At 38.8% G+C, this 12,397-nt stretch overlaps 1 protein-coding gene across 1 annotated transcript in view; it reads right to left on the bottom strand.

Annotated features, from left to right (window-relative positions):
* Positions 1–12,397, bottom strand: part of STXBP4 (syntaxin binding protein 4) — a 58,202-nt gene that overhangs the window by 25,311 nt on the left and 20,494 nt on the right. The window contains exons 17-20 of the mRNA XM_010131664.1: positions 8,436–8,612; positions 6,224–6,340; positions 5,659–5,708; positions 4,737–4,870 (exon numbers count right to left, since the gene is read on the bottom strand). Of these exons, the coding sequence (XP_010129966.1) occupies positions 4,737–4,870; positions 5,659–5,708; positions 6,224–6,340; positions 8,436–8,612 (478 nt within the window). The remainder of the gene's footprint in view (positions 1–4,736; positions 4,871–5,658; positions 5,709–6,223; positions 6,341–8,435; positions 8,613–12,397) is intronic.

Genomic DNA, 12,397 nt, shown 5'->3' with positions numbered 1-12,397 from the left:
TTTTTTTTTTTTTTTTTTTTAAATGATAACTCAGGAAATACTCAACAGTAAAAAGTTCACTTAATTTAATATTATTACTTTCTACGAAAAGGAAATTACCCTCCTATTAAGCATTTCTGTTTTGAGGAAAAAATCTCCAACCTTCAGGTGGCAAAACTGTGAAACTTACCACCGGATAAAAAAAGTTGATAAATTCTTTTTTTGGGAACTCTTGTCTCTTCTTGTTGGTGGTGAAAGTTTTGAAGAAATAATACGTTTTCATTTTGCCAAATTAGTATTTTCTAATAGAAGTACTGTCTCAGAAAATGCTGCATTAACAATCTCTTTACCTTTCAGCATACAGCACTGATTTTAAGATGCAATTCTTCTGCTAGTCAGAAACTATTAAAAAGGGGAGCTTTACAGGCGTGTTCGGGATACACGCTGTATAATTTAATAGGTCTCTATTTCTGATTTCAGTAATTCACTGCAATATTTATGGCCTCGCCAGAACAATGAATACACAGAGTTCTCTCTTTATTTATCATTATGCTGGTCCTGCTCAAGCAGCTCTTCCAGTACAGAAGAAAAGGCCCAGCTCTAGTTCATTAGCTGAAAGAATATTGAAGGTATGTGATTCTCCCAATGCAGAGCTGCCCCCACAGAGGTGACCTGGCAGGAAACAAATTTCTAATACTAAAAATATAAATATTCTTGGGGTCAATGGAAGACTCGTATTTTGATATTCAGCCTCTGCAATTGCCTCTCTAATATCCCCGGCCTAATTAACAGAAGTCAAGTTGGCCAGGGTAAGCCTACGCACATTACAATTACATCTGGGGTTTGATGTACAGACATAAACCAAAAAGGGGGGGCGGAACAGCCCACGCTTACATGTCAACTTTTTCAGAACTCTCCTGATGAATGACAGCCAATTATCTGTACAAAACCACAGCCTGTTGTATCTTTAATTTCAAAAACAAAATAGTAATAATGTGGCATTAACTCTGCTGCGATACACAAACACACCAGGGCTGCAACAAATAAATAAAATGACTAGGAATACTTCACGATATTAGCTCTCCTCAAAATAGCAAACCTGTTTGTTACCAAGACTAGCCACGCCACCTTATAACTTCCACCCACACTGTCAAAAGAATGGGAAGGGACAACAAACACTTCACTGAGCACAGAACGGTTTTGGTAATTGCCATAATAGAGTCAGAAATTAAGTAAACTGAAGAAATCGAGAGATTCCGCATTTCAGCTCTTAATGTCTGAGATGTAAGACTTTCTCTCTGGTCTAAAAATCAAAAGCAACTTCAGCATCAGGAAAACAAGCACGAATGGGTGCTGAGCACCAGCAGTTTCCACCACCTTCACGGCGTACAAGGGAAATGAGTGCAAGGATGGGGCGACTGATCTTGTGCCTGCAGGATCCTCGTTCTGAAACGTGCAGTGACTACAGTGACTGTCAGATCAATAGCAGTAAGGCAAGTGGGATTTTTGGAAGTTATATCAATTTGGAGATCATTCTAGAGAACTTCAGCGTGATTGCCACCTGTCAGATCTCGGGCTGACAACAGATTAAAGGAACGCAATGGGAAACAGTAGTTCAAGATGCACTGCCTGAGCCCCAGCTGAGAGAGAAGCAGGTTCATAGCACTTAGTGGATACTGAGATTATATCAACAAGACAAGATCACATTTTTGGATAGAAATTTCAGAGGCAGAGTGAGGAAATAAGCAGTCAAAAACACTGAAAGCTGCATTATGCTAGGGCTCATTTCAGAACCCCGACTGCCTGGTATTTCATGAAGAGACTCGTTCCGGGGTTAATCAGATTTTGGCCATTACCAGTACCAAGCGTGTTTCTTTTCTGATTTTGTAATAGAAAAGAAGAAAATGCTTTCTCAATGCTTTTTAGCATGATTTGCACCATATGGTCTATTAAGTGCAGCAAGCAACTACTTTTAAACGCTACAGTTCTTTCGCTGAGGCATTATTATCCTTTGTACGATGAAAGTAATTTCATGTCTTCAGGAGATGCTTGTATTCAACACAGCAGAAAGGCCTCTCAAGACTTAGTGCCTAAAAATAGCTGACAGTCTTTCAAGAAGATGAAGGATGAAACTTCCAAGGGTTGAGCTTGATTATTCTCTTTATTACTTTCTTATTTGCATTTCTGGATCTTGAGGTTCCTGTAGTAGTAAGCATTGGAAAAAGAGTTGGGTTTTTTTTTTTTAAACAGAGTCCTCACTTGAAGAACCGCCAAACTGACTTCACATAGCTGTCACTCAACCCACAAAGCAGAAAACTGATCTGCAGCATTATCACAAGGCAGTATGTACTTGGAGATTCTCAGGAATACACTGAACTTCTTTAAACCTCTTTCCTCAGGCAAAATGTCATGCTATTGTGGTGGAAGAGAACAGTTTGTGCGGCCAGTTCATAAATATGTAATTTTGACCTGTTTGACAAGGATGATTTTTAACAAGGGAAGCAGTTTTCTTCTGGAATAACGCTCCACAACCTTGTCTTGGCACCGAGACTTTGTTTCGCATGTACTGTAAACGAATCAAGGTGTTTTGGTTAGGGGTGCTTTACTTCATGTACAAAATGAAGCAAATAATGAAAGAGAAGTTCTACTGAGAAGGTAAAATATATCGTGATGGTGGCCCTGCTGTACATTTTTATCCACGTAGCAGTCTCAAAAATACTAACATAAATTCTCTAAGAATTCATTAACAAGTTATTATGTTGTGACATCTTTCCAGGAAAAAGGAAAACCTTCAGTCTGCAATGTAATGTCTATTATATGTTTGTCTTTCATGTATGACAGCCCCTCTGCAAGAAAAGTGAAGATGACGTTTTGTGAGAGTCTGGCAGAGGACTGCAGACCGAAAGCTATTAAATAGTTACTCTGCCTTAACTAAGGAGGTTTTTGTCGTTTTTGAGAGAGAGAGAGAGAGAGAGAGAGAGAGAGAGAGAAAGCGAGCAAGGTTTAAAGCTTTAATCTCATACACAAGCTCGTCAGAGCCCAAATCTATCTGTAATACTCTCCAAATCAGAATGAACTCAGAAGGATGACGTTCAATCTTTAAATCCTTCTCTGCAGACCTATTTTTAATTCTCAGGTTCATAAAATGGATCCCTGCTGTCGCTCCAGAGCTTTCTAACGTGTCCTACCTATTCTGTTTGACAAAACCACATGTTAGAATTCAGTTGCATTTAGAACTAGAAGTTTTCCTTGCTCGATTTCCTGTGTAGTGTGATGGAAACACCTCAGTGTGACAGAACTCACATCATTGTTACTGGTAGAAAACCAATTATCTTCTCTCCTGGCCACTGTCACTCTTTTCACTTCCACCAGTAACTCTAATTCTAATATTCTGGACACTTCTGAACCGTATTTTGATCTTATTTTACTTCCTTCTCCGTAGAGTGATGTAATAATTAAGTGTTGCATAAATAATGTCAAATAAGTCATCTTTCATATCTTCAAACATTTCCTCTACAAACATATTTATTCAGCCCCTTTCTAAATTGATTCCCAAACAATGTAAAAAGGATATTCAAATTTTTGATACAATGATCACTGTCAAGTGTCATGCAGCACCCTTCCAAAAACTCCTGTCAAACAGGCCATTCCTGTTTGATTTTTGCAAATCAATCCATCTAAGGTGGAATAGAATTGATGTTCTGCTCGGCTGACATCCTGATCTGAACCAGGAATTGTCTAAGAAGCCACAGTTATTTCTTAGATTTCCAACTGGATGCAGTTTATTACAGTAACTGCTCATGAACTACCGTAATTATTACCGGTGGGAAGAGATTTCTGTGAATGACCTGAGGATGTACATGTATCTCCAAAGGAAACTGCAGGCTACGCTCGCTCTCCACAGCAAGAAAATCTTCATTAAGATACTCTGATACATGATCACGTAAATGCAGTGGAATAACATTTTATAGACATTCTGATATGAAAATAGAGCATTACAGTCAAGAAATTCTGCTGGTTTTACATGATTATGGAAATCTTCCTGTTCCTTATTTTGTCATTAATTTTCTGCTTTAAGTTTTTCAGCAAAAAATGTACTCCGGAGGAACTTTATATTCTAATTATAGTTTGATGAAGGTGCGTAAAGAACTGACAGCAAACCTGCACTGTCCTCTGGTGCTATGAATGATTTATTCTGCCCGTTCACACCCAATCTTAAATAAAAATATCTATCTTCGTTGCTAATGATCTGATACCAGATTTAAAAGCTCTGGAGGATTTGCTTCCTCAAAGGCATTTCCTGACTCCAAAATTCGCATTTTAAAATCCTCAACGATAATGCTCTGCTTTTCTAAAAATTTGGAGAAATCTCATTCTGATGCACCCTTCACATCTTGGAAGGAGGATTTGTACCTGCGCGGTTCAAGATGCTGAGTTAAAAACACTTATAACCCCAAACCCTGTTGACTTAGACTGCATCCAAAGCTTTTGTTTAAAGCCCATCAAGGTCAAAGGAAGTATTCCCACCAATGAAAGTCTGAAAGACTCTGGACCCTCATCTGTGCCACAGTCCTCAGCCAATCCAAGCAGAAGCTCTACTCAGGATCCTTCTTCCACACTTGGAAAAACCCCCACACGGTGACTACTGACTCACTGCCCTCAACTGGTGAGCAAGATACCAAAGCCACAGCGTTTGATGGTCACATTTCTGTGCGTGTTCATGCAGACACACGCACAAAGACGCACACGATACTCACAATCTACTTCCAAAATGGCACGGACGGACTTGGCGAGGTCTCTGGCTTCTGCTGCAAGAGCTGTTGTGACAGTGGGTCCAATCCTTCCCAGCCGTGCCAGAAGTGCTTTAGTAGGCAGCGTTGTTCTTCTGTCGCTAAGAGACAAAAAAATACCAAGTGTTTATTTGTAAGATTATAAAAGAAACGGTTACTTCTTTTAATTAAGAAAACATATGTTTCTAAATTGCTTTTGGTCTCTTCTATAAACACAAAAGGTTAATATAACCAAATTGATGGGTTTGCCTGAGAAGCAGTTCTGCCTGTACAGTAAAAGTATTAAGAAATGTCAAGTCACTCAACATTCACGTCTCAAAATCTAGGGTCAAGAATTCAGTGGGTGTCAAGAAGGTAACTTAAAAGTAATTGTCACCTTAGCATTTAAGAAGGGACACTGCTATAGGGGACCCAATCCTTATCTTCTACGCTGTCAGTGAATCAGTTTGTCACCTTAGCTTTTTGTTTTGTACTTTAATCCATTTACTAAAATAAAGTCCATGAACTGTACAAAATGTGCAACATCACTCTTGTGCAGTGTCTGCACTTGGCCAAGCCTAAAAAACAAATTATAACCCACTGTTAAGGTTCCTTGCAGTTTTAACTAATCCTCAGCACATTATAAATACTTCATGGAAACATCCAGACAACCCAAGCTACATAATTACTAATTGTTTTAATTCTGAGATTTTTAATGAAGCTATATCTTGAAAGCCTAATTTGTAATTCATGCCATTCCCTCCCTTCAATAAAATGACACTCAGAAAAATACACCAAAACATATAGGAAAAATAGCTACAAGACAGTTTTTGGAGACTTTGAAACAACAGCGGAGTTTTTCAATATTAATATTGCCATTTCAATATGAATAAACATGTCATTTCATTACCTTAAAACTGTTGAGGAAGTAGAGTTGTCTGAGAGCATTTCATGCACAACCTGTTGGCCGTAGTCAAGAAGTTAATGGTTTATGTCATCACAGTCAAAAAGTTAACACCTCATAATTTGATGTTCTGTTTGCGTGTGGGGTGTTTGGTCTGTATTTGAAGAGTCTAGTCTCTCGCAGCTAAGTGTAGAAGTAAAGACCAAAATACTATAACCCCTTTAAACGAAATAAATATAACAACATCACTCTTCCAGTTTTATAACATTTCAAAATATCAAATATTACTTTTCCTGCCTTTTTCCTCTGGGGAATTTCACAGAAACTTATAAGAGTTTGTGAAAAATTAGGTGGAAAAAAATTACTGGATCTGTTTCATTCTTTAGAGTGTAGCAAAACACAAAGATTAAGTAAACTCCTAGATGGATCTGTACACTTCTACATCCTTACTTCTAGTAATGAAAGGATCTCTGCAAACTGTTTTACAGTCAGTTCACTATTTTGTTCCCTGGAAACATCAACACAATACTTTCCTAAATCAACTATTGCTAGAAACGAAAAGCAAAGTTACCTCTACAAACTGTAGCAATTTTTCAGTAGCCACCTCAAAGGTCTTCCTAGCTGACTCCGATTTCCGCAGCTGGCAGTCGAGCACCGTAACTCTCTTTCTCAAGTCTTGGAGGTTATCCTGGGAAAGATATTTTAAGGCTTTAATTCTAATCATTTTCTCCCACGGCTCACATGGTGTGAATGCTGTGTCTGAAATGTTTTATATAGCCTTGTGTCTACATTTCTAAAAAGCAGAGGTGCTCCGAGGCAACGGTCTGCTGGTAAATCAGCTCCCAAATGGCAACAGATGTTGGCAGACGACATAAAGGTGTATGGAAATTGGCCGCTAACAACAGCAATAAGGCTGAAACTTAAGACAGCTTGAACCGATTCATGAATGGATCAAAACCACCAGCCTGATGGTGACAGATCTGTCAGCAGGGGAGGCATAAATGGCTGGTATGTGAACAAACTCAGTCCGCTAATTTGCATTGGTAAATCCTTTGGCTAACAGAATAATTATGGCCTATCTTGGAGAAAATTAGCCCCTAGGATTTCTCTGCAGGCACTTGCATAGCACTGATCAATAGCTCATACATCCCCGCTGTCCTTCAGCCACGGGCAATGTGAGCCCCATTAGATCACGTCCTGGAGGCTCAAGGTTTCAGCCTGAGTCCCTGGCACTGTTCTAGTGAGAGGACCACAAGTCAAATGTTCACTCATATATGGGCATGCTTGTTAGCTTAGCTGACTGCTGAACAGAAGGTCTAGACCCGAGCACTCTCCAAAATTAAGAAATTATCACAATCATTAAAAATAACTTTTACATAACCATAGGTGATTTTTCTGAAAGCCCACCACCTGCTGTAAGAGTCTTAAAAACCCACCAAACCCCACTTACTATCTTTACTTGAAGCAAACGAGTGCACACGTTGTTTGTATCCACTGTACAAAGCAGCAGAATCATCATCACTCTGAATGTCACCAAATCTGTTGATTAAGGTGCCTTTATTTGGTAATATCTCACTGTCCACTAGTGGAGAAGGAGCCGGTAAGCCCTCTTTTACTTTAAAAGAGTGTGTTATAGAGTTGGTACCTGCTTGATACTGCTTCTTATGAGTAAGAAATGCAGAGAATCAAATCTCAACTCAGACACTCGAGTCCTCACTCAGAATTTCTGGAATTCAAGCTACCACCTCAGAAACAAATCTCTAAGAAAGCAACCCACACGCTCTGAATTTCTTAAAATTTTGATAATCATTCGAGTCCTGGAAAACAAAGAGTGCTTCACAAAATACCTGATATAAAAGATGGGGCATCTCACCCAGACATTCAAAAAGAAGAAATTCTAGGGTATAACTCATCACACACGTTCACAGTTAGATGAGAAGAATTCCATCCTGGGAGCTACACCTACTTGCTATGTTGCTTCTTTGCAAGCTTGTATACATACCATAGAGCTCAATTTTACCTTTTAATGTAACAGCCCTGTATCAGGGAAGTAATTCTCAGGATGAAATAAGGCAACACTTCACTAGGTCTCCTTTATCAATCCGTGTGCACATCCATTTTCATGAGAAAACCAAGGTAAACACACAAATGCAAACCTGCTTGTTCTTGTTCAAACTGTGCATAGAAAATGGTCTGCAGTTACGGTGAAAAATTTAAAAGTGCCTCAAATATTTTATTCCTTACAATGTTTTGAAATGCCTCACTGGCGATGAAATGGTTTTAAAATATAAGGCTCAATTAAAAGAAACCACAAAAAAAATTTTGGCAGGATACTGTTAGTAGCATTTAAATTATTATCTTGATTAAATCTAAATTTACTTAAGAACAATACTGGACTTTCTATTATTATTTGTCTAACAGAAACATAAACATGAAGGCCATTTTTACATAGATGCAAAAGCACACAAATATACGTATCGTCTTTCAAGGCAATGGATCTGCAGCCCAGCAACTATTCCACGCTTTAACGCTTGAGACGTGCCACTTCGACCTATCCCCCACGCATGCTTCTGGCTCCTATTTTTCCAGCCCAAAGATATGTGGATGAAGGAAGACTCCAACACTCCACATTACCCCCTTCACTACACATCATTCCAGTTACTGAATAATACAAGACAAACAGTGACCTACTTTAGAAAAGCAGATGAAAAGAAAATGAAAACAAGATACATGACAACAGCAAGGAAACCATGGTAACTATGGCAGGCGACTGCTTGGCTTACTTTATTTTGGCCAGAATGATCAGCGAGCTGAGCCTTCAGCTCTACAATTTCAGCTTCTAACAGGCGAATTACTTCTTCATAGTCCATCTCCATTCCACGCGCCTGCCTTTGTGCAGCTTCTGCAAGATGAATCCTGCTTCGCAGGGCTCTCGTCTCTTCTACCGCTGCCTTGGCTTCCTGGAGACGACAGAATTTAACTGAAAAGTTACAACTCCAGCTCACAAAGAAGTGCAGACTTCGCTCACAAGTACTGCAGTTGGCATTAGGGCTACCTGTTAGTATTTATGGTTAGATGGTTCAATTGCTAATTTTTAAATGTATGATGTGCAAACAAAGAACAGGTATTTACAGAGAGCCAACTTTCTAATTAAATGACAAATTCTGCCATTACTGTTTCCTGGAACTGCACCTGATGCGCTTAATCTGCCCCACCACATCCATACTAAAAAAGTACTTTAATGTTATTTGATTTAATTATTATTGCCTGAATTCACACGCAATTCAGAGTTTGCCCAATAAGGGGGTAAACTTCTAATGCAAGTATTCAGTCCACACTGCTCTCAAAATAAGCGTTAGGTTTAATTTTTTCTGCCTAGTTCCTGCTCTTATGTTGTTATCCTGTATTATCATAGAAGACTGTTACATAAAATTTACATATAAATACTGCATGGAAAACAGGAAATTGGAAACGATTAGCTTTTAACTCAGCTAAAGTAATCCCTAAATGTTGTAAAATCTGATTTCGAGGATATTGCTCAGTTCATTTTACTACTGAATATTAATTCAAGTTAACTTTGATTTGTAAGTTTAGAAAGTCAAGGTAAAGGTCTGGGTAACAGCTGAGTTTACACCAGGGAAAAACAAACTGTTCATCAAAACCGTAGTCACACAGGCTCACTGGCACCAAACTGTCCTTCCTCTTAGTTTTTTATTCACGGGTGGAAAAAGTCACTTTATATGAATTTTTCTAAATTATTAAAGTTCTACACTTTAAATATACAAATTCACGGAGCTAGAAATTCTTCGAACCAATTCCTCAGCTAAGGATACTTTGCTGACTATCCTATTCCTAGTCTACCAGTTATATCTTATTATTATAACTGTATCCTGGCTGGGAACAAACTAAAGGGGAAAAACAGGTAGGGGTAGAGAAGAAACAGTAGGAATCTAAAATAACTAGGAAATAACATTCTAGAAACTAAGAAACTTCTGAAAAACCTAAAGGACCAAATCTGCCTGGTTTTGTGGAAGAGGTGTGACATAATAGTTAACAGCTGTCAAAATATAAACGTCTAGAGGTCAGTCAAGCTCATAAAAGCAGATTTAATTATATTATTTCCTAATGTAGAAGCATTTGTTCTGTGCAATTAATATCATTCAAATCAGGTTTTCCTATACTGTGTCATAATGTTTTGTTCCGTGAGATGATTACCAACCTCAGTTTCAGATGACTTCTAACCTGTACACCATGAAGATAACCAATAGATATTTATTTCAGGCCATAAGTAAGCTAATCTCAATGCCATACATACAGGACATCGTCTTCCTGGGGTTTACAATACTTTTGCAGTATAATACCAATTTGAACGATGGCCAGGGACATTATGGGCCCTTTGAAAATCAAGCATTAGAAGTAATGACATGTAGCAAACAGCAACATCGTTAGTGAATACAGATGATATTAGTGTTACATAGTGTAGAGGTTTCCGCTATAGGAACGCAACTGAAAAGAGATACATTTAAATAATCTTTAATTGACACCAAGTATAATGACTATTTTTTTCTTCGGGAAGCACAAAGCATTAGATGAGCCTGATCTACATGTCCATCATCTCTGCCCGGACACGCAGACCATTCAGAAGTTCAATGCTGCATGTTCCTCAGCTGGTCTGTTGACACTAGTGTTCGCACAGCACTAAAAGCAGTGCAAGGGGCTGTTACTGAAAGCACACACTGAAAGACCACCAGAACAACCTGCTCCTCCTGCTAGCTGCTCAGAGCAGTTCTGTTTCCAAGAAACAACGTGGGCAACACAGGGGCTTCTAGGAAATAATGAATCTACAGCAGTGGAGGTCAAAATTACTGCCTCTGTAGAGGGCATTTTCTTGCCTTCAGTAGCAAAGGTACCCTTTAGTGACAGGCTGGAGGTGGGAAAGGCTCCTGGAGGCAAAGGGTGGCATCTTAAAAATGCACACATAGGAATTACTTAAATAAACTGACATCAGGAAAGTCATGGGAAAATTGCTATAATGAAAAGGGCGGTCTTCATTTTGAAATAAGACCTCCTTGAGATAAAGGTTTAATCTCCTATAATCCAGAATTGCCTTTTCCTCTCCATTGTTTTTTTTTCAGAAACCCAATTGTTGAATATTAATTTCTCTGTAATAACAGACTAAGCACGACCAGATTTCAACAGCGAGAGACCTAAAGGAGTAATTAACGAACAATGAATTCTTACATTACAATGAAACGATTCTCCACACCACAACTGAATTAGCAAAATTTTCCGGCACACCAGAGCTGCTTGCTGGAGCAGGAAGGCACCGAGGGAAACGATACCATCGGGCTCCCCCATTCTACAGTTACTGAAGCTGGCACCGCGGTGGCGCGGTGGGTTCTCTTACCTATGCAGCTAAGGGACCCCACCAGCGAAGAACAGCTGGGTAAGAGCGTCCTTCAGCAGCATCTGCTCTTGTCTCATCCAACTGCTTGTGTGAAAGCAGACGCCACAGAAATGAAATCTGCTGTTGCTAATATTTCAGCTATACAAATGCCTGATGGGCCCATTCGTCCTAATCAGGTATGAAACCACTGCAACAAAGAGGAAACTGCAGACTGGGGAGAGAAACTGAATCCTTACAGAATCGATGTCAAGGTACGGTTTTCTTTCAAAGTCAGGTACTATTTCCTCCTTGGATAAATTCAAGCGTCAGGAGAAGGTTTTATTCAAGTAATATTCCAGCCACAAACACTGGAACAAAGGTATCTTTTGAACCACATGAAAAACTGTAGTTACAATTCAATTATATTTACTAAAATTGCGTGCTGAAAACACCTTTTGAAAGAACTTTAAGTATCCTTACTAAATCTTAAAATAAAAAAAGCTAATGAAATAAAAATAAACCCAGCACTTCTTTCAAGCAGGGTGAAATAAATGATATACTGCTTCTAAAATAGCAGCCATTCAAGTCCTAGTCTTTATAGCATCTCTTTTTCCCTTATATGAATAGAATAACAAATCTTAGTCCTGTGAAACCCAAGTCCGGCAGTACAGGACACCACAAGCAGTACCCTATCTCTGCGACCTTTCACATGTACTATGTTTAGCTGAGGTGCTTCAGCTGACAATAAGGGCACAAAAAAAAGCTCTAGTAAAGCCGAGATCATGCAGGTTGCTTCGACCCAGGACCTGCAGGCAGCACAGAGCCTTTCTGCGCTCTGTGCCTATGTCAGCTTCCCCGTCACTTCAAGGAAGACACAAAGATAACGGTCTACCAGCGTTGCAAAGAAAAAGTGTGTCAATTAATATACTTTTGTCACAGACCAATATTAGAAAATAATTACTACCTCATTTAAAATTTAGCAGTATTTCTAATCTTAAAGAGTTTGTTTATCCTGTTAGCTACTGATTCAAGCACTGTTTAATGAATCGGTACTAACAAAACATGTTCATTAAGGAGAACATTTGTGCGCCTGTCCTAATTAAGCCGTAAGCTCTGTGATTCACAATTAGAACAACAGAAATACCACAAAATATACTCCCATGTACAACTGGTAGCCTATATCCTCATATGAAAACTTATTTTTTCAGGAAAGCAGTGATTTAAAAAAAAATTTAAATTGTATTGAATTCAGAAGACCTTAAGCACATACTTAAGTTGGTTTGTTTGTTTACTTTTAATCAACCCATTAGGGGTCCATAATGTCCTCATTAACTCACTTCACCAACTTTAGCTCAAGCA

This window comes from Buceros rhinoceros, unplaced genomic scaffold (genome assembly GCF_000710305.1).
Source record: "Buceros rhinoceros silvestris isolate BGI_N320 unplaced genomic scaffold, ASM71030v1 scaffold22542, whole genome shotgun sequence".
Lineage (NCBI taxonomy): Eukaryota > Metazoa > Chordata > Aves > Bucerotiformes > Bucerotidae > Buceros > Buceros rhinoceros.
Note: the sequence above shows the minus strand (reverse complement) of the source record. Positions and strands in the feature narration are given on the sequence as shown.